Raw genomic sequence first — 22,663 nt, forward strand, 5'->3', positions numbered from 1 at the left:
CCCTAGACTCTAGAACACAAACTAGCATCAACTCCCTAACTCTTAAATAATCACTTGCCTTTTGGGCCATGTTAACACAAAAAATAATCACCTCCAACCACTGTCACTCTTTATCGCCCTTGGCCTTAGTCTCCTTCGTTTTTCTTCAGAGCCATCTGACACTCATATATTTTACACACACACACACACACACACACACACACACACACACATACACATACACGCATTTTGTTTTTGTCTCTATGCACTGGGGTGTAAGTGCCTTGAGGACAGTGCAGAATTACCACCAGGTAGAATAACATCCAGCATGTGTAAATACTCAACAAATATTTGCTCAATAAAGGAAGATTTTGGCTCCCTCACCCACTCCTGTGCCCACTATCCTGTGAGGGTGCCTCAATATTGAATTGGCAGTGATATGTTGTCAGAAGAGGGAGGCTCTGAGATTAGACTTTCCTGAGTTTGATTCCCCTGGGGCATATTCAGGAACGTAAGTACAGCATCAACCTGGGCTGCTTGCCCAAGGGGTGGCCTTAGCCCTGCTGGTGGTTCAGAGGAAACTATCCAGCACATATCCAGGAAAAGCTTCTGAGTACTTCCCCAGCAGGAAGCCAGATCACAGACAGGTTCTGCCAGCCATGCATTAAGGGAGCAGGCAGCAGGTAAGTGGACAAGGGGCTTCTCCCAGAGACCAGAGGAAGCCACATTCCAGTCCCCAATGCCTCCCCACTTTCCAAAGTTGCAAAAGCCACACTCTCCCCACCTAGAACCAGATTCCACCCTACAGTGAGTAAGAGGGGAGGGAGGGTCATCTGAGAAACGCTGTCTCAGCCTGCACAAACTGATTGGTACTTGAGGGGCCTGTTTAAATTATCAGATATTTAGTTAATTTCTGTTCCAATAAGCCTACTGGAAGGGCTCAGCCAAGAGGCCAGATTACCTATAGAAGAGAAATTACATTTCCCTGCAAATCTGCACAACTAATTTCACCTGTAAGCACTAAGGCGGTCATTTCCAAGCCTGGATGATTACCAGAATCCCTTATGGAGATTCCTTAAAACTACAGATTCTGGGCACTATCCCTGGAGATTCTGACTCAGTTGGCTGAGTGCGAGCTCAAAATCTTTTAAAGCTACTAAATAAAGTAATGCAAATTAAGGCAACAATAAGATAACATTTTCTCTGCCTATCAGATTATTAAAGCCGTAAAAAGCAGGTAATTACCAATGCTGAGAAGAGGGTAGGGATTATAAATAGATTTGCCTTTGGAGGGAGGCAGTGGGGCTTTGTCCATTGCAGTGCACACACTGCAAACCTCTCCTCAACAGAACAATGCCATTTCTAGGCACTTACCCATGCAAGCAAACAATAGAAGATGTACATGGATATTCTTTGCAGTATTATTCATCATAGAAAATAAAACAATTGGGAGTTCCCATCGTGGTTCAGTGGTAAGAAACCCAACTAGTATCCATGAGGACACAGGTTCAATCCCTGGCCTCCCTCAGTGGGTTAAGGATCCAGCATTGCTGTGAGCTGTGGTGTAAGTCACAGACATGGCTTGGATCCTGCCTTGCTGTGGCTGTGGTGTAGGCTGGCAGCTACAGCTCCAATTCAAAAAATTCAACCCCTAGCCTGGGAACTGCCATATGCCATGAGTGAAGCTGTAAAAAGACCCAAAAAATTTAAAAAATAAAATAAGACAATTGGAAAGGACCTAAATGTCCATTGGTGGGAAATTGATTGCTTGAAATAGAGGATATCCTCTGCAGGCAATTCAGAAAAAGAGATATGCCTGAATCTAGTTACATAGACAAAGACCCAGAATGCATTGTTAAAAGGGGGGGAAAGAAATTGCAAACTAATATGTATAACATAAATCAATTTGTGTGATGAAGTCTATATTGTCATATATTTATTTTTTGGTTTGTTTTGGGTTTTTTGTTTGTTTTTGCCTTTTTTTTTTTTTTTTTTTTTTTTTTGTCTTTTCTAGGGCCGCACCGCAGCATATGGAGGTTCCCAGGCTAGGGGTCTAATCAGAGGCTGTAGCCGCCAGCCTACGCCACAGCCACAGCAACTCGGGATCCGAGCCGCATCTGCGACCTACACCACAGCTCACAGCAATGCCGGATCCTTAATCCACTGAGCAAGGCCAGGGATCGAATCCACAACCTCATGGTTCCTAGTCAGATTCGTTAACCACTGAGCCACTACGGGAACTCCCATATATTGTCATATATTTATAAATGCACAGAATGTGCATGGGAAAAACACTCTAAGCTATTATTTGTAATGCTTCTGGGAAATAGGATTCAAAAAGCAGGAAGGAAAGTGTACATTTTAACCTTTTATTTTTCATTTCACTGTACATACTTCTGTATTTATCATGTGACTGTTTTTTTAAATAAACATGTCTTGGAGTTCCCGCTATGGCACAATGGGATCAGCAGCATCTCTGCAGCACCAGGACAGAAGTTCGATTCCCACCCCAGAGCAGTGGGTTAAAAGATCCAGTGTTGCTACAGCTGCAGCATAGGTCACAACTGCAACTCAGATCTGGTCCCTGGTCCAGGAACTCCATATGCTGTGGGGCAGTCCCCAACAAACAAACAAACAAACAAGCAAAACCCATGTATTACCTTTTAAATTTTTTTAAAGTTTAATCAAAAAGAATCCAAAACACCAGGTACTCTGGTAACTAGCAGGCCTGGGAACACCCAACATATGTGAATGGACCAAAAAGCCCCACTCCCACATAGTTCACAGAGGCCAGATTCTGGCTCCTCAGCTCAAACCACCAGAGTGCTTGAGTTAGGCAAGAAAAGATCTAAGTGTGCCCAGAGAAAGCTAACAATAAGCATAACACAAACCCAAAGAGGGTGCATGACTGGATCAATTCCTATGGACTTCCTTCAGAGCAGGAAAAACACCCAGCTCTATGTAGCCAAGGGCCTGGACACAAAGACTCCCGGTTTCTGCTGATTGTATTACAGAGCACAACCACGCCTTACTGGCAACAGGAGAAGGAGCACCAGTGGGCCTGTGGAAAGAGCCCCCCTCCTGTTTAACTTCATCTCTGCCAAGTGTATCTTAGTATATCTGAGTCCTGGAAAGCCCACCTTTCATCCAAGCCTGGTCATGGCAATAAAAGCATCAGCACCCGGTCCCACACACTCTCCCAGGTAACATTTATAAACACACACACACACATTCACTCACCTCCTCGTTCTGATAAGCAGTCACAGCTATGAACTGGGTTTCGGGGAAGGAGCAGTTCATCACCATTCGATGGGCACCTCCAACACGCACTATGTGAACCTGGGGTTCATATTTATGCAGAGAATTCAACATTATCTGTTGAGATGAAAGAAGAGAAAGAGATGACATGCAAAGCCTGGGCAACACAGGCGATAGTTGACCCAGCACTTTGGTTAGTTCCAAGCTCAGCATCCACCCCAGTTAGGGCCACACAGGTCGAATCCCCAGTCACCTGAGCTGCCACCACCTCTCTGAGAAATGACTGGTGGAGATTTTTCAGAAGCACCCAGGAAGTGTGTAATTTTGGAGCCACTTATTCCAGGGCGATGGGAAGGTTGCCAGGGAGAAGTTGGTCTAATGAGTGCTCCGTTTTTTGCCCAAATCCTGGCTTCCTTTTTTTCTTTCTCCCTATTTTCAGCACAACAATGTGGATTTTGATCTATTACAACATATTGCTTTTCTTCCCACGAGGAATCCTTATATCTCAAAATACTGACAAGACCTGCATTACCTACAGAGTAAGGATCTCTTATACATGATGACGACATAAAATCCACTCTGTGTGATCAAAGGTTTACTGAAAGTCTCCTGTTGTAAAATCTGGGAGGGAATAATAGTTTACTTGTCAATTTCTTCTTTTAACAAAGAACTGGAACTTTCTGAATACTGCAAAGACTTGAGTGGATGACTTTCCATTCTTGAAACAGGAACTCCTGCATCCCCGGTGGCTAAGCCCAGAGATCAGAGAAGGGGTAAAAAGTCTGAGGGCTAAAATGCTGACCAAAGGCAAATCTGGGGAACAAGACCTCTTCCTCCCAGCTGTGTCTCTAATCCCCCCAAACAGTCTTCATTTGTAAAGGAAATAACAGCCTTACACAGTACACTAGTATTTGCAATCCTAGCAGAGAAAACAAAAGAGTAAAAAGCCTCAAAATCTTGTTTACTCTAATTGGAGACCTTAAATAAAACCTTTCTTATTTAAGGTTTGTTTGGATTTTTTTTTTTTCTGAAAACCCAAAGCTGATTCAATATTCTATTGATAATTATCATAATGCCCAAGTGGAGGGAGCAATTATTTCATTTAGGAGCAGCTTTTTTATTAAGGTAGTTGTCTATTGCCAACATGCCACTTACACCAAAAAAAAAAAAGAAGTGGGGGGAGTGGAGAGGGAATAACAAAACCCTGGTACCACAAACCTCTCCTTCCTCCCCTCCTCCAGGGCTGGGTAAAAAGCACCACACACAAGACAAAACTCTGAAAGGCCCCTGATGATTAAGTAAACTACTGCACTCTCTCACTCTCTTTTAACATCAGGAAGTCCATTAAAAACTGAAAGCACCAATTAAGAGCTGTTTATTCCTGTTCACATTTGGACTCTGGGGAATAATTGGCTTCCGTGAGCGAAGAGGCCGGTGAGGACCCCTTAATTACCTAAATGCACCCTTGATATTTCTTGCTTGGTGTTGTGGGGCGGCCTGGTGGCCGGGCAACCCATCATACCTGCCCACCTCCGTTGAGCTTGTTGGTCAGCTTCACTTTGCTGAAGGAGATGGGAGCCTTCATCCAGTGGGCGCCGAAGTTGGGAGAGTCTGGGTGGATGTAGACACAGCTGTGGCTGGAAACCTCTGGCTTGCCCGCAGGCACCCATTCCCCATTGATGTACTTCCAGCGGTGACTGTCCGTTGGGACAAAGTCCAGCAGGAGGGAATACATGGCATTGGGGTCCAGCCCCGTAACACTAATCTTGAGGACAGGGAACATCCGTCTAAGAGAAAAGGCAGAAACTGAGCCACAGGAAGGATGTTAGAGTGTTAGGGACACCTCCCCCCTTGTCCAGCCATCTCTCTATTGGGAAAGGACCTTCCATGCAAGGCCTTTAAGGGTGCAGAAAATGCCCTGAGGCAGGCCAGATAAAAAAGGAGCAGGCTGGCGGCCCCAAGTCCAACTGAGCCTTCTTAAATGTATTTTATATTGAGATTTTACTTTAAGAAGTTGTGCTCCATTAAAAAGTCTGAAAATCGGAGTTCCCATCATGGCGCAGCAGTAACAAATCCGACTAGGAGCCATGAGGTTGTGGGTTCGATCCCTGGCCTCCACCAGTGGGTTAAGGATCCGGCATTGCTGTGAGCTGTAGTGTAGGTCGCAGACGCGGCTCAGATCTGATGTTGCTGTGGCTGTGGTGTAGGCTGGCAGCTGTAGCTCCAATTAGACTCCTAGCCTGGGAACCTCCAAAAAAAGTCTGAAAACCACTGATTCAGTCATTTGACTAGAATGAAGTTTCCCCTGAAGCTTAAGGTCTATAGTCAGACGCCACATTCTCAGAGAGAGCTTTCTCCAAACACTTCCTCCCAGTATATGTCAGAGTTTCACATTAATGCCATAAAGCAGCCCTTCACCTTCTGGCAAAGAACACCAGTTCTGAATAATAGTAATAGCAATACTAGGGAAGACATGGTTTCATGGTCAAGTGAAGAGCAGCATCCTTGACTATACAAATTTAGACGAGCTCCTTTTCTGCAGGACTTGTCAGAGGCTTTAATACAGCAGTGTGCACCATGAGCCTTTGAGAAGGAGCTGAGGAATCGTGTGCACTCTGCATTTATGTAACAGTGGAACCATCTTCGAATACAGCATTTTGTGCTAATTTGCACTCAAGAAACTCACCTCTAGATACATCGTTCTGATTAGTTGGTCCTTCTCCTACCCTCTAGAACAACACTGGCAAGGTTACTCTCACAAATCTTTGAAGAAGCTATCTCACCTGGCTTCTGATTCACTTTAGTTTATTTTTCCTTCACTGAACATTCTAAATTGCTCAATCCCCTCAAAAAACCCAGTTTCCAGACACGCCACCATCCAATTGCCCAGAGGTTGCCTTATTTGTCAATACGTCTGTTAAGATCTGGATCCCCAGGCTGAGAACAATTTACTAGCAACCTACATAGAGTGGCCCATGAATCAGCAGCATGGATATCAGGTAGTAATTTATTAGATATGCAGTTCCTCAGGCCTCACTCCACACCTACTCAATCAGAATCTGTGCTTTTACCAAATCCCAGGTGAGATGTTGGAACATGCAAGCTTCAAATGTACTGCCCTAGAGTATCTTTAGCTTTTAAGGCAATAAGTAAGGAGATAGGCAAGGGAGCAGCAGGGAGTCACTCGAAGGATTGTTGCTTCTATGTGGACTAGAAGGAGAATGAAAGGAGGAAACTGGAATGTGCCCACCGCAATCCAAAGATGCCAAGACTGGGAGTGTTCAAGGAAGAACAGGCATGGGCAAGGAACTAGAGGGCCCCCAAGAGCATCCTCCTGTGTCCAGCGGTACATGGCTTTGAGGTGAGGTACAATGGGAATTATTACATATAGAAAGTGAAGAAAGTGACCACAAAATGATGGATGACAAAGATGGATCTAGAGATGGACTTGAGCCTTCCAGGCTCCCCAGTCTCCCCAGTTTAAACCATAGGGGGGGTCCCTGAGCTCCCTGAATAGAGAGGACTTTTTTTTTTCTCTTGGCTCACCCTACCTCACTGATACTTCCTTTCCAACTCCTTCTCTGGGTTTTCTTCCAACTTAATCCTCCAGTCATGGATGCATAATGGGGATCTGTTTTCAGCACCCCCTTTTTTCTAAATACCTGCCTTACAGACCACTTCTAATCTCAAGGCAGAATGCAAAGGGCCTGGGGGATTTTACCATTGCACTGACCAAGGTTTGTACCCCTGCATGGTAGTTAGTAAGCATGCAACAGAAGTACATTTGAGAGGTCATATAGAAGAATGATTTCAAGTGTAAGTTCTGGTTCAGTTTGCTTTCAGCTCCTGAATTATGGCTTAAGCTGATCCTGCTTAATTTCACCAAACGTCAATTTCATCATCCTTTCACCCAACCTCATAAAGTTGTTTTCAATGAGTTAAATCATACAAAGTAATTATTCTAATGCCTGGCACCTCTACGTGCAAGTGTTGGCTGCATTGTCACTGTATCCAATCCCTTCAGCGGGCCCAGCTCCACTTCTGTTCTAAAATCTTACCTTGGGGCAGTGACTTTGGAAGTGAAAGCACAACAGACATCAACTCAGCCTCCCTCCTGCCTGGCTGGCAGAATCTACTGCCCCCTGCTTTTCTCTCTGGAAATAAGAAGGCTCAGGTAGAGTGCTGTAGAGTGACCACTAAAGGCCATGGGGTTTATTTTGGAGGTGACAAAATGTCCTAGAATTGGAAAGCAATAATTTTTGCACAACTTTGTGAATACTCTTTAAAAAAAAATGCTGATTGTACACTTACAAAGGGTGAATCTGATATGTCATAAATTGTTTCTCAAAAAAGAGTAAGTGAATCTTTTATACCACCTCAGTTTTTAATTCTTCAGCTAAATCACTATCATTTGCACAGAGATCCTAGACTTGGGGATTATCTGTGGGAAATGACTAATCCTGATGTTTTCCTCCATTCCTTAACTAGAACAGTTTTTCTCTTCCCTCTGTTGTGCTTAAGGAGAGAAAATTAATTTGGGGGTGTCCCACTGAAAGGGACCAGGGATTGAACCCGTGTCCTCATGGAAACTAGTCAGGTTCATTACCACTGAGCCACAACAGGAACGCTGAGAAAATTAATTTAAACAGGAGGCTAGGACAAGTACATGAATCAAGTGAAATTTCTAGGGGAAAAAGTGCCTCACATGATGCATTCCAAATCCAGGTCTTGCCTGAGTGTTGCATTGCTTCTGTCATCACTCCCCTTCCTACCTTCCATGACATGATTATACTTTTATGTCAACAAAAATGACAATTCTCCCCTAGGGAGGCTGCTTATGTCATCTAAATTCTGCCAGCTACATATTCTTTTGTCCTTTCTCCAAGAGGAGTATTTTTATTCTTTCTCTTTATATCAGACTAAATGACTCCCTTTTATAGTATACTTTAATGTTTTCGACTATTTTTAATCTTATTGGCCACGTGGAGAAAACAGAGACCCCCTGAAAGTACAAATGCCACTCGCAAAGAATTATTAAAGTAGGCATTCAGAAAGGCTCTTAGAGGTCAGATAGGGTCATTTTTCAGCCAAGAGTCTGGCTTATTTGTATGAGGTACACAGATGGTCTGATTTCTGGTCCACTGCATTTTCTGAAATACATTTATTTTATTTTTTTTTTAAATAGAACACAGGAGCAAAATGTGTGTAATTGTCATTTCAAACACAAAAGTTTAAAAGTATAGAGAGTTTTCTCAAGAGTATGTAGCACATGTAAAAGTGAAAAAAAAAAGAAAGAAAGAAAGAAAGCTCAAGGACGTTCCCCTGTGGCACAGTGGCTTAAGGATCCAGTATTGCTAGAGCTGGCACACAAGTGGCAACTACAGCCCAGGTTCAATCCCTGGCCCAGCAACTAACTTCCATAGGTTGAGGGCACGGGCGTTAAAAAAAAAAAAAAAAAACCCTCACATAGCAAACCTTCCTCATATACTAAACTGCCAGAATAATGACATAACTACTCAAATGGTTGTTATCTTGATGTGAAATGTTAAGTTTCATAGAATTCTGACTTAAGATTCACAAGATGATTTAATGCAAGACAGTTTTCCAAATGCTCCTAGTTAACATATACCGAATTCTACTTAGCCCCTAGTTTATCTCATTTAAGTCTTACTTCATCCCAAGGAGGTAAATGCTATTATGCCCATTTTACAGGAGAGGAGACTGGGGCTTGGAAAGCACAAGTTCATGCCCCTCTGCCCCCTCTGCTTCTCTTTTATTACATTCACTATACCTTTCCCTCTCTCTCTTCTTATTTTGGTTTCCTCTAGAAGGTAAATATGGTTGGGCCACAATGAAAGGAAAAGCATCCCTCAGTGTTTTCCTAACTCTTAATACCTAATTAAAGATTTGTTTACTCATTTAACAAATTATTTTTGGGTGACTGCTCTATGCCAGAAAATTTCTAGATGGGAATTCAATGGCCAAAAAAAAATCCCAGACTCAGTGTCTTATTCATGATGCTTACACTCCTCTTTTTTTCTTTTTTTGCTGCCCCATGGTGCAGGAATCATATCCAAACTCTGGATCCTTAACCCACTGTGCCGGGCCAGGGATTGAACCTGTGGCCCAGCACTCCAGAGATGCCACCGATACCCTTGCACCACAACAGGAACTCCTTCATGATGCCTACATTCTAACAGAGAAATCAGGCAACAAAAATATAAATATGTATTTTTATAATGTATAAGATAATTTTAGATTGCAAGAGAGCCATGCAGGAGTTAAATCGGTGAAGCCACAAAGGGAGATTAAACGGTAAGGAGGTACTCTAGACAGACCTTAGGTAAATCCAAGGGTGATGTTTAAACAAAGACCTAAATAATGACAAGAAATGAATGAATGTCAGAAATAAGTGATGTAAATGTACCTTCACGTGAAAGGAATAGCAAGTACAAAGGCCCCCAGGTCCAAATAAGCCTGAACTGTTGAGAACTATTGAAAAAGAAAAGGCTGGTTTGGCTGAGACAAAACGAAGCAAAAATTCAAATTTTCATTTCTGCTGCTAATAGGTTAGAGTGCCCTCATCTCTCTCACAACTGTATCATGCTAGGTCTCACCAAGAATGTAGCACTCTAAGATAGAAAACGTGTAATGGCTTTTCTTCTTTCAAGCTACATTTGGGAGTTCTACCTGATGTTCTAAAGAAACTATGATAGTATGAAAGGATGCTCAACATCATTAGCCATCAGGGAAATACAAATCAAAACTACAGTTCAATACCATGGCACCCTCATTAGGATGGCTATAATTTAAAAGGTAGACAATAGCAAGTGTAGGTGAGAATGTGGGGAAATTGGAACCCTCATACATTGTTGGTGGAAATATAAAATGTCCAGCCACTTTGGGAAAAAGTCTTGCAGTTCTTCAATAAGTTAAAATACAGAGTTACTGGATGACCCAGCAATTCCATTCCTAGGTATATATGCAAGAGAAAGGAAAACATACATCTACATAAATAATTGTATATAGGAGTTCCCGTCATGGCTCAGCGGAAATGAATCCAACTAGGAACCATGAGGTTGCGGGTTCGATCCCTGGCCTCGCTCAGTGGGTTGGGGATCCGGTGTTGCCGTGAGCTGTGGTGTAGGTCGCAGATGTGGATCGGATCTGGCGTTGCTGCGGCTGTGGTGTAGGTCGGCAGCTGTAGCTCTGATTAGACCCCTAGCCTGGGAACCTCCATATGTCACAAGTGCAGCCCTAAAAAGACAAAAGACAAACAATAATAATAATAACAATAATTGTATATAGACATTCATACCAGTATTATTCGTTATAACCAAAAACTGGACACAAAACACATGTCCATTGATGAGCGAATAAGCAAAATGAGATACACAATGAAATATTATTTGTAAATAAAGGACCACATATTGTATGATTCCATTCATATGAAATGTCCAAAGTAGTAAACAACCTAAATGTGCTTCGACAGATGAATGGATTAAGAAGATGTGGTATATATACACAATGGTATACTACTCAGCCATAAAAAAACAAAATAATGCCATTTGCAGCAGCATGGATGGAACTAGATACTCTCATATTAAGTGAAGTAAGTCAGAAAGACAAATACCATATGATGTCACTTATATCTGGAAACTAATATATGGCACAAATGAACCTGTCTACAGAAAAGAAAAAAACTCGGAGTTCCCGTCATGGCGCAGTGGTTAACGAATCCGACTAGGAACCATGAGATTGCGGGTTCGGTCCCTGCCCTTGCTCAGTGGGTTAACGATCTGGCGTTGCCGTGAGCTGTGGTGTAGGTTGCAGACGTGGCTCGGATCCTGCGTTGCTGTGGCTCTGGCGTAGGCCGGTGGCTCCAGCTCCGATTCAACCCCTAGCCTGGGAACCTCCATATGCCGCGGGAGCGGCCCAAGAAATAGCAGCAACAACAACAACAACAACAACAACAAAAGACAAAAGACAAAAAAAAAAAAAAAGAAAAGAAAAGAAAAAAACTCATGGACACTAGACTTGTGGTTGCCAAGGGGGAAGGGGAGGGAGTGGGCTGGACTGGGAATCTGGGGTGAATAGATGCAAACTATTGCATTTGGAATGGATAAGCAATGAGATCCTGCTGTATAGCACAGGGAACTATATCTAGCCTCTTGTGATGGAGCATGATGGAGGATAATGTGAGAAAAAGAATGTATATATGTATATGTGACTGGGTCATTTTGCTGTATAGTAGAATATTGACAGAACACTGGAAACCAACTATAATGAAAAAAATAAAAATAATTTTTAAAAAATTTTAAACAATAATAATAATAAAACTCTGCATTGAACACACACACACAAAAAAATGTCCAAAGTAGGCAAATCTGTAGAGATAGAAAGTAGATTATGGTTGTCATGGCTAAGGGGTGCAGAGTTTCCTTGGAGGATAATGAAAATGTTCAAAAATCATTTGTGTGAAAGTATGCACAACTCTGTGAATATAACAAAAACCACTGAATTGTATTCTTTAAGTGAGTGAATTGTATGTGAATTATCTTAATAAAGCTGTAACAAAAAAAGTAAAGAAGTAATGAAAGAAGGGAATAAAGAAGTAAAGAGGCCATAGCATCCTGCTCTTAGAAGGCTCATCTAAAACTTGATAACCATGTGTTCCCTTCTTCTCTAGAACTTCATTTGCTAAGGATTTTATCAATTTTTTTTTAATCTTTTTGCCTTTTCTAGGGCCACTTCCGGCAGCATATGGAGGTTCCCAGGCAAGGGGTCGAATCGGAGCTGTAGCCGCCGGCCTACGCCAGAGCCACAGCAACGCGGAATCTGAGCTGCATCTGCAACCTGCACCATAGCTCATGGCAACTCGGGATCCTTCACCCACTGAGCAAGGCCAGGAATCGAACCCACAGCCTCATGGCTCCTAGTTGGATTCGTTAACTACGGCGCCATGACGGGAACTCCCAGGATTTTATCAATTTTTTAAAAATTTTTATTACCACATGAATGAACTAAGAGATGCTATGTATTTTTATCTCCATTGTGACAATAAGGAATAAACAAAAGTCAGTCCACCTGCCAAAAGCCTTGTAACTGGATCTGGAATCTACCTTTCTTCCTCTAAGCCAAGTTCAGATCCTTCTGCCTCTTTCTCTAGCCTCACAAGGCCTGGATGTGTTATCTATTTACTTATGGACAGCACTCATGACCAGGCAGTGTTTTCAGGGATGAATTGCACTTCTCATGAATTTGATCTTTTCTTCCTTTTCTTCCCAAGGTGTGGTGAAGCACAAAGATGGCCAAAAGTCTTTAAAAAGCTGGGAAATATGTAAATCAGTGCCTACATCAGAGAAAGAGAGAGACACAGAGAGATAGAGAAAAGCAAATGTGCAGGGGGTATAAGCACTCCCCAGATGAACCAGAGATGCTTGCGCTTGGCCCCTGAACTCTGTGTTGCTTTGCTATGAGGCTAGTTTTTCTGTTATTTCCCTAATGGGATCTTGAAAGCCAACACTGCTGAAGGAGGCTCTGAAGCGTGATGTCTGAGGGAGAAAAGAAGGCAGCGATAAAGGAAGATTTACTAGGTATATGAACCGCAGAGATGGTTAAAGGCAAAATGCAGGAAGTTTCCCTTGTTAAATTCCTTCCCCCATCTCCCCACGGAACTATAATAATCATGAAACAGTCATCAGAGCTTTTAGAGTGTGTGTGCGTGCTCCTGCATACCCAGGGTGCATGGATGGTAAGGCTTGTGAAGGTAAGAAGAGCAGCAGGAAACTGAAGTAGCCTAGTCAAGGCAGATCACACAAATACATATGATCCTCATAAACTGCAATTGTAAACTTCAGAGAAAAATATCCATGGACTACAGGAACGGGAGAAATTACTTCCGGATATGCAATCCTGATTTTTCTCTCCTCTTGCATCACCATCCCTGGAAACTATGAACATCAGCTCATTGCACCAACGTTACTTAATCACTGGCAAGTTCAATTTAGTGGTGCCAGCACATATTTTATGATAACAAACGAACATATCAATTGTATCGGAAATCCTTCCAATTTCTTAAACTCTCTTCAAGACAAATTTAATCCTAATTAAGTTGAATTAGTCAACTGCATGAAAATACACATGAAATATAACATCTTCCCCCAAGGTGAAGATATTACAGTAGAGAATACCAAAGGTGCCAGAGATTTTGTTTATTTGCCGCTGAAGACTGATATAATTTTTTTCTGCAACCATAAGTTCCTTAAAAAATGGAGATGAAAGGAAGTACTTACAAGCTGGATACACTAAAGGTGACGCAAATGAGCTCTAGGGAGGTGTTATAATTGTTATTGTTATGTCTGAAAGACTACCAAATATGAAAAACTAAGCGTTTTAAATAAAAAAGAGGGGAAGAAGGAAAGAAAGAGGAGAGGGAAAAGAAATACTAAAACAGGAGATATGGTGATCATTATACAACTACAGATATAATAAATTCATTGAAAAAAAAACTGAAGGAGAGAGAGAGGAAGCAGGGAGGGACAGAAGGAGGGAGAAATGAATATTATAACGCCCGTTTTTAGGGATAATTCCGTGTTTTTCAAGGAAAATCTTCTGACTACTTTTTTATTAAAGTATAGTTGAATTACAGTGTTTTTAGGTGTACAGCAAAGTGATTCAGTTATCTCTTTACTACTTCTGGTCAATGTCAGAAGCAAGCTTCCTATTTATGTATAGAGAGAGGTCTCCATTTGAAAATGAGTCTTTTGATTCATCAGCCCATTCTATGCTATTTCAAACCTTGCTGTTACACAGTACAATTACACCAAGTGTATAGGAACTGATTACCCCAACTGCAGCTGTTAGGAAAGTCAGTAAGTCAACTGCCTACAGGAGCAGGCGGGTAACCTAAATGAAAAGGGCTCAGGCTGGGTATTAACTACCAGAAATATTCTTTTCCCCAGAGAAGGGCCACAAATCCATCTGCCTCAGCTGCAGGAGTTGATGTGAAAGACAGGGAAGGGGTATCTGGAGGAGACACTATGATGGGTCTATAGCTAGAGGAAATGGGTTAAAAGGAGAGATATAGGAATGGATGGTTAGGAGAAAAAGAGGGGAAAAAGAGATGAAGAGGAGTGTAAAGAAGACAAAACAAGAAAGATGCATCTATATCAAGAACGGGAGAATGTTGTTAACAATTTATTCTGAGCAACTAAGAGATGGAGAGTAATTCCACACCAGAATGGCTTATTAACAACCACATCAGTTTCTTAGAGATTTACCTTTCCTTCCTTATCTCAAGTACAAAGGGAACTTTCAATCTTCTGGCAAAGTCTTGACCCTAAGTGGTTCAGAGACTTTTGCAGAACCTAAGAATAGACTCAGTTCACCGAGGAGGTGAAATGGCAGCAGGACCTGCACAGAAAATAAGAAAAACCACAATGGGAGTTCCCACTGTGATACAGTGGGTTAAGGATCCAGCATTGCTGCAGCTGTGGCTCAGATTCGATGCCTGGCCCAGGAACTTCCATATGCTGCTAGTTTGGCCATAAAAAAAAAAAAAAAAAAAATTACTTAAAAAAAAGAATAACCACATTGACCATAATTAGACATTTTCTCCATAGTTAATACTAAGTGACTTTAAACATATAAAGAATTTTAGATTTTAAATATGGAGAAAAAATTATATAGGTGCAAAGGCAAAAGAAATCTCTTCTGAAATTATAATAGTACATACCAATATGATATATTTTAAAGTGAATTTTATAATGGTTCTGGAAACTTTTATTTATTCCCCTTTGAAATAGATGAATTATATTTTAACTCAGTGATTGTACTTTTTTTACTTTCATATATGACCATTTTTACAGCCAAATAGATAGCGTGAGGGAAAGTATTAGTGTAACTACTATCCAATAACTACAAAGAATAATAAACAGAAAGTTCTACCTATTATCAAACATCATAAAATGTTTACAATTATATCATCGCTGATCTTTGAAAGGAAAGAAAGTAATTCCAATTAGGAATTTGGGGTGATTCTTTGACATTAAAAATATGCTTTCTGTTTCTTTCTACCAAAAATAATGTGTCTATATAGAACAAGGGTAAGAAGAGGTGTAATTACAATTTAAAATATTAAAAATAATAAATCCTAATGTGAAATAAATATGGGATCCATTTAGAAAGAGGAAACAGAAGCATCAAGCAAAGTTGATATTCTGACTATTATTAATAATCACAATTTTTTGAAATGCCCTTATTTCAGGAACACCTTTCACTTACAAAGCACTTTAATGTCACACAACAACACTCAAGTTCATAATTCTCCCAGGTAGACAAGGAATGGTTTGTTCTCTGCACTGTGCATTTTGTTCCGAAATGGAAAAGCGAGACATCAGAAACAGAAGCATTTTTCACAAGGATAAGAGCCTGCCCGAAGTTCAACTAGCCTGGACTTTTCTCTCATTAGAGAGCAGAATTTCTATCAAGGGTCAGAATCAGAGTTCTGCTGAAACTAAGCATACTGAAAATGCCTTTCAACATTTTGTATTTTTGTGAACATGTGAACAGAAAGAACAATATCAACTGAATGTTGGGACCAGTTTGGCCACCCTGGGAGCAGTGAGATTTTCTTTCTAAATATTTGTATCTCCTCTACTAAACAGAAGCTCCTAATATTACCTCGACAGACACTAGCAGGGCTAGATTTAATAGAATCCAAGAAATGTCCACAGAGATCCGCTTCAGTTAATCCCCAGTTTATTGCAAGGGGAGAAAAAAAAAAAAAAGGCATCTTCTCTTTTCTTAGCTGGTATATTATGGTTTCATTAACTATTGTGGTAACAGCCCTCACATCATCACAAACACATAGGATTGCAAATGAACATTCACCACAAACACACAGGAGGAAGCAGAAGCAGGGGTACGAAGTGAGATTAAGTTTGCCTTTTGTTTCTGAATCTTCAACCAGTCAGAAACATCTGGCAAGTTTTCTATACTTCAAAGGAAACCATCCAGCTTCCAAACCAAGTTGCCATTTACCTTATCCGAACAGAGTTGGGGCTCCAAGGATAACCAGATGCTCCAGGACATATAGTCAGTCAAAAATTAACATTATTTTCTGACATTTGCGTGTATTTCCCAAATCCATGGGACATGCCCCCCTTTATAGTAATTTCCCAGAATTTCTTCATTTTAAAATGCAGGCAGGACAGGTGACTTCACCCTCCACTTCTCTGATGATCTCAGAGAAATTAATTGAGCTGGCTGGGGGAAAGCCATGTGAGACTGTCCTTCTCGGGAGTATGTTGAACCAGACCCTGCTCTGAGCCTCCTCAGTGTTCAAGGGGCCTCAGGTCCCTTGCCAAGCCCTGCCAGCCCAAGCAGGACCGCACATAAAACTCACCTGCCGTTCTTGGTGACGATCATTTCATTAGTGACTTCCTTGAATCTCTGCCAGAGAGGGGCATCCTCCAGAATGATCTGAAGTTGCTTCTCCGTAGGGTCGCCTTTTTCCCTCCCTGCCTGAAGCTCACTTTCCACCACGTTGAGCAGGCGAGAAACGGTGCCATCGCTGGTCTTCGGAGTGCCCAGCTCACTCATGGCCATGGGCCCCTCTCAAACTTCACTGAGAAATGTCACCTATTTTGCCTGCTTCCACCTCTTTTCCTCTTGTCACTTGTCTGCTTTTCAGCTGGACGGTGCCTGGGGAGCTGAGGAAGAGATGCTCTATCTCTTGCCTAAGCTCCTGGCGTGACACCCCTGAAAGTCTCCAAATTATACCACCAACCTGTTAAGCTTTAGTTGAGGGAGGGGAAGCGGGTGGAGGGAGGGGAGAGGTAGGGAAGAAAAAGCCCTCTCTTAATTACTCATTGGATCAGGTGGGAGAGAGCCTGTCTTTCCATTGGCTGCTGTGCATAGAGTAGACATTTAAGAAGAGTACTCCATCCAAATTACCAGGCTTTTATCTTGCTGTACCTGAAGAGGTCTAATCGGTGTATTGAGGACCATTTTCCCGTTAATTAAAATTGTTCCGGGCCCAGACTGCAACAATCAGGCAAATCATGTTTGTGTATAAATCATGGCATGTGGCACCTATAGGGAAAGAGGTCCCAGGCAGGATCAGCGAACTTGATGCCAATACGGGCTTTCCTGACCCAGTCGAGAACCTAAATCCCTAGCCCTGAATAGAAGAGCATGTGTGGAAGGCCAAGGGCACCGTGCCAAGGATGGTGACAAGTGTACCACAGAATGAAGGAAGATGTCCTTTGAGCCACCTGCTCAAGGGTCAGAGATCAGGAGGAAAGAACTAAGGACCTCTTTCTCCCAAGGTATCCCCTAATGGTCCTCTCTGTCCTGAGCACACTCACACCCTGCTTGTCTCAAGGGCCCTGGTTACCTCCTACAAGCAGAACAGGTCTGAGCCCTATTCCTCCTTCATAGAATCCACAGCCCAAATATCTCTTCTCTCCAGCCCTAGTCAGAGGGAGAACAAAAATCATTTATCATCATACTTAATCTCTCTAAGGAGGCATTCCACCCCCAGTGAGTGAAAATAAGTTTTCACATTGGCATGGAGAGCAATTTTTGTCCTGGGTCCAGAAGGGCATTCTGGCATTCTGAGGAGAATCCCCACTTTTGCTGGGGAGATTCTACTAGTAGAAAACATTCTTTTACCCACGACGCACAGTACAAATGCGGAGAGGGCAGAGACAGTTCTACCTCCCAACTCTGCATAGATGCTGGGAGTTGTGAGTTGTTCTCTTGCTACCACAGAAAGTTGTAGAAGATCGAAAATAAATAAATAGGTAAAAGCAAAAAGATGCGGTAAAGTCAGGGTAAGGATGATAGACAAAATGCATTCAGTGACTACTAAGTCCTACTCAGTACTGACGAAGCCTCACATCCAATGATGAATGAATCAGAAATGGCCCTGCCTTCATGGAGTTCACAATCTGACAGAGATGAATAACATAAACAATTGAGTAAAAGAGTGATCATTCTGTGAGGACTATGGAAAAGGGTGAGAGGGTGGAAAATGTGTGCAAAGCAAGATGGGGAGGATCCTAACTAGGTGGGGTTGTGTGGACAGTCTTCTCTGAGGAAGAGCTATTTCAGCTGAGACCTAAATGATGACAAGGTCTTAGTCTAGAAAGAGTTAGAGAGTTGGGGGAAGTGTTCAGGCAGAGGAACCACACGTGAGAAAGCATGGCTCAGGCCAGTAAGAGAACCACAAGGAGGCCAAGTGTAGCCAGAACCACAGAGAGCAGAGTGAGATCCGCTTCAAGAAGGGCCTTATGGAGTTCCCGTCGTGGCGCAGTGGTTAACGAATCCGATTAGGAACCATTAGGTTGCGGGTTCAATCCCTGGCCTTGCTCAGTGGGTTGGCAATCCGGTGTTGCCGTGAGCTGTGAGCTGTAGGTCGCAGATGCAGCTCGGATCCCACGTTGCTGTGGCTCTGGCATAGGCCGGTGGCTGCAGCTCCGATTAGACCCCTAGCCTGGGAACCTCCATGTGCCGCGGGAGCAGCCCTAGAAAAGGCAAAAAGACAAAAAAAAAAAAAAAGAAGAAGGGCCTTATATGCTAGAGTGATGAATTTGGATTTTATTCCACATGAGATAGGAACCTATTAGTAAGCATTAAAGCAGGGAGAGAGAGAGTATGTTTGGCTTTGTGTGTGTGTGTTTTAATCCGGCTGATGTATAGGGAATAGAGTAGCGAAAGGCAAGAACTGAAATAAAGAGAAAAATTAGGGGGCTGTTACAGTAGTTCAGGCAAGAGATGGTGGCGGCTTAGCCCAGGGTGGTGGCAATGGCCACAAAAACACGTGATTGGACTTGACATACATACTAGTAGTGCAGCAGAACCACATGAGGGACTGGATGTGGGGTGAGGGAAGAGGGAGGAAGTATGTGTCTGAGGTGAATGATTAGATGGAGAACCGTTTACTACCACGGGGAAGGAGGTGGGGAAAGGGGTTTGCAGAGGCACAGCTTTAGTTAGGGGAATCAAAATCTTCATTTTCATAGACTTCATATTGAGAAGATTTTGATAGGCTGAATAAGATATCCATGCCCTAATCCCCGGAACCTGTCTATGTTACCTCCCATGATAAAAAGGAACTCTGCTGCTCAACATCATATGTCATCAGAGCAATGCAAGTTAAACCAATAATGAGCTACCACTATGCACCTGTTAGAATGACTAAACCCCCTCCCCCCAAACACAACGCCAAATGCAAAGCAGAATTCCTGTTAGGAATTGTCATTCATTGCTCATGGGACTATAAAATGGTCTCATCACTTCACAAGACAGCTTGGTGGTTTCTTACCAAATCACACAAACTCTTACCACATATCCAACAACCACACTCCATGGTATTTACCCACAGGAGTTGAAAACTTATGTCCACACAAAAACCTGCACACAGATGTTATAGCAGCTTTTATTTATAATTACCAAAATTTGGAAGCAACCAAGAAGTCCTTTAATAGGTGAATGGATTAATAATCCATGGTACACCCTGACAATGGAAAGTTATTCAGTGCTAAAACCAAATGAGCTATGGAGTTCCCATTGTGGCACAGCGGAAATGAATCCGACTAGTATCCATGAGGATGCAGGTTCAATCCCTAGCCTTGCTCAGTGGGTAGGATATCCAGTGTTGCTGTGAGCTGTGGTGTAGTTCGCAGATGCAGCTCGGATCCCTCATTGCTATGGCTGTGGTGCAGGCCGGCAGCTGTAGCTCTGATTTGATCCCTAGCCTGGGAACTTCCATATGCCACAGTGTGGCCCTAAAAAGCTTGGGGAAACAAAAAAAAAAAAAAAAAAAGAAAGAAAGAAAGAAAGAAAGAAAGAAATGAGCTATCAAGCCATGAAAATACATGGAGGAGATTTAAATGTATACTGCTTAGTAGGGGGGAAAAAAGCCTATCTAAAAAGCCTACATATTGCATAACACCAACTACATGGTATTCTGGAAAAGACAAAACTATGGAGACAATAAAAAGAACAGTGGTTGACAGAGGCTAGGAGAAAAAGGGATGAATAGGCGGAGCACAGAGGAATTTTAGGGCAGTGGAAGTAGTCTGTATGATGTCATAATAATGAATATCTGTCATTACACATTTGTCCAAATCCATAGAATATATAACAACACCAAGAACGTAAATGATGGACTTTCGGTGATGGTGATGTGTCAATGTAGGTTCATCAGTGTGACAAATGTACCACTCTGGTGCAGGATGTTGATAATGGAGAAGGCTGTGCATATATAGGGGCAGAAAGTATACAGGAAATCTTTGTACTTTCTGCTCAATTTTGCTGTGAACCTAAAACTGTCTGAAAAACTAAAATCTATTTTTAAAAAAGGAGGGGCTTTGCAGAAGTGATTAAGTTAAAATTTTGAGATGGGGACATTATCCTGAATTATCAAGGTGGGATCAAGGTAATCAGGGTCTTTATAAGGAGGCAAGGAGTTCCCTTTGGCACAGAGGGTTAAGCATTGCACGTTGTCACTACAGCGGCCCCAGTCACTGCTGTGGCACAGGCTCCATCCCTGGCCTGGGAACTTCAGCATGCTGAGGTTGCGGCCAAAAAGAAAACAAAACAAAAAAAAAAAACAAAACAAAAAAAGGAGGCAAAAGGATCAGAGTCAGAGAGAAAATATGTAGGCACAGGAGCACCTTTCTGAAGTCAGAAAGAAGATACTGCATCTCTGGCTTTCAAAACAGAGGAAGAGGTCACAAGCCAAAAAATTTATAAAAGATAAGGAAATGGATTCTCCTTTACAACCTCCCAAAGGAACACCAGGATTTTAGCCCAGTGAAACTGATTTAAGACTTCTGACCTCCAGTACTGTATAATAATAAATGTGTGTTGCCTTAAGACACTAAATTTATGGTGATTTGTTACAGCAGCAATAAGAAACTAATACAGGAGTTTCTGCTGTGGCATGGTGGGTTAAGGATCCAGTGTTGCCACAGCTGTGACACAGGTCACAGATGCAGCTCGGATTTGATCCCTGGCCTGGGAATTTCCATATGCTGCAGGTGCAGCTAAAAAAAGAAAAAAGGAACTAATACAAAGACCAAGCAGAGATTTCAAGAAGGAACTTCTTTGGAGTTCCCTAGTGGCCTAGCAGGTTAAGAATCTGGTGTCATGACTGTGGCTCAGGTCACTGCTCTGGCATGGGTTTGATTCCTGACCCAGGAACTTCCACACATCATGAGCATGGCCAAAAACAAACAAACCTGCCTAGAACTATGGCACAAATGTGGCTCTGAGATTCCTAGCAGCCAATGTAAAGAGGAGAAAATACAATCTAGCATATATTGTACTGAGTTCCTAAAATAAGAACAAGCCATTTGCTCAAGAGATATTTCTCCTATGAATCATTAGAGGAAAACTGTGTAAAATACCCAACAGTGTTTCCTTAAATGGTCCATATATACTAGAAAGATGAGGATCCCTACCTTCACAGAGTGTACCAATCTATGAGAGAAAAAGGCATATGCTCAGGAAATTCCAATACAGAGATGCATGAAATGTACCAATAAGGGAGACGAAGGGAAATAATATTATTTTATCAGTTATATCCAAAATAGCATGCTCCTAAAAACTAGGTTAGCACATGAATCTCTTCAACCAGTGGACCAAATAAATCATGGCTCTCATAGAATAGAATAAAAGAATGGCTATGGGGTGAACCGCAAGCGTTCCTTTGTAGTAAAAAAAAAAAAAAAATGGTTTAATTCCCTTGACTTTGAGTCTGCCCTGCCTAGACAACTCCTCTTGGCTATTGTACATAATGCTGCTATAAATACTGTGGTGCATGTATCTTTTTGAATTAGTGTTTCCTTTTTTCTAGATATATACCCAGGAGTTGGATTGCTGGATCATATAGTAGGACTATTTTCAGTTTTCAGTTTTTTGAGGACCTTCCATACTGTTTTTCATAATAGCTGCACCAATATACATTCCCATCAATAGTGTAGGAGCGTTCCCTTTTCTCCATATCCTTGCCAACATTTGTTATTTGTAGACTTTTTGATGATAGCCATTTTGACAGTTGTGAGGTGATATCTTTGTTTTGATTTGCTTTTCTATGATGATTCACAATGTTGAGCATCCTTTCATGCAAAAATATCTATTTTGGTCTTCTGCCCATTTTTTTGAGGTTTTTGTTTGTTTGTCTTTTTGCCTCTTCTAGGACCGTACCTGCAGCATGTGGAGGTTCCCAGTCTAGGGGTCCAATAGGAGCTGTAGCCACCAGCCTACACCAGAGCCACAGCAACGCATGTCTGCAACCTACACCATAGCTCACAGCAATGCCGGATCCTTAACCCACTGAGCAAGGCCAGGGATTGAACCCACAACCTCATGGTTCCTAGTCGGATTCGGATTCGTCAACCACTGCACCATG

At 42.1% G+C, this 22,663-nt stretch overlaps 1 protein-coding gene and 1 long non-coding RNA gene across 3 annotated transcripts in view; both read right to left on the reverse strand.

The window, feature by feature from the left end:
- TBX19 (T-box transcription factor 19) overlaps positions 1–18,742 on the reverse strand; it is a 36,273-nt gene extending 17,531 nt beyond the window's left edge. Inside the window, exons 1-3 of one of the 2 annotated variants that reach the window (XM_001928456.5) lie at positions 16,646–18,742; positions 4,760–5,024; positions 3,220–3,354 (exon numbers count right to left, since the gene is read on the reverse strand). In XM_001928456.5, coding sequence (XP_001928491.2) covers positions 3,220–3,354; positions 4,760–5,024; positions 16,646–16,848 — 603 coding nt within the window. In that variant the 5' untranslated portion in view covers positions 16,849–18,742. Of the gene's footprint in view, positions 1–3,219; positions 3,355–3,490; positions 4,709–4,759; positions 5,025–16,645 lie in introns of those variants that run through there. The other variant, XM_085022467.1, reaches the window with a different exon arrangement.
- Positions 9,050–16,638, reverse strand: LOC146403915 (uncharacterized). Its single transcript, XR_014843910.1, has 2 exons — positions 11,260–16,638; positions 9,050–10,940 (listed from the first exon to the last, which is right to left on the reverse strand). It is a non-coding gene; the product is annotated as an uncharacterized LOC146403915 (long non-coding RNA).
- Positions 18,743–22,663: the final 3,921 nt, after the last annotated feature.

The sequence above is a fragment of the Sus scrofa genome, chromosome 4 (assembly GCF_054392235.1).
Source record: "Sus scrofa isolate SSC_HxYL_T2T_F1_AM1 chromosome 4, Sscrofa_HxYL_maternal_Yorkshire_Landrace_v2.0, whole genome shotgun sequence".
Lineage (NCBI taxonomy): Eukaryota > Metazoa > Chordata > Mammalia > Artiodactyla > Suidae > Sus > Sus scrofa.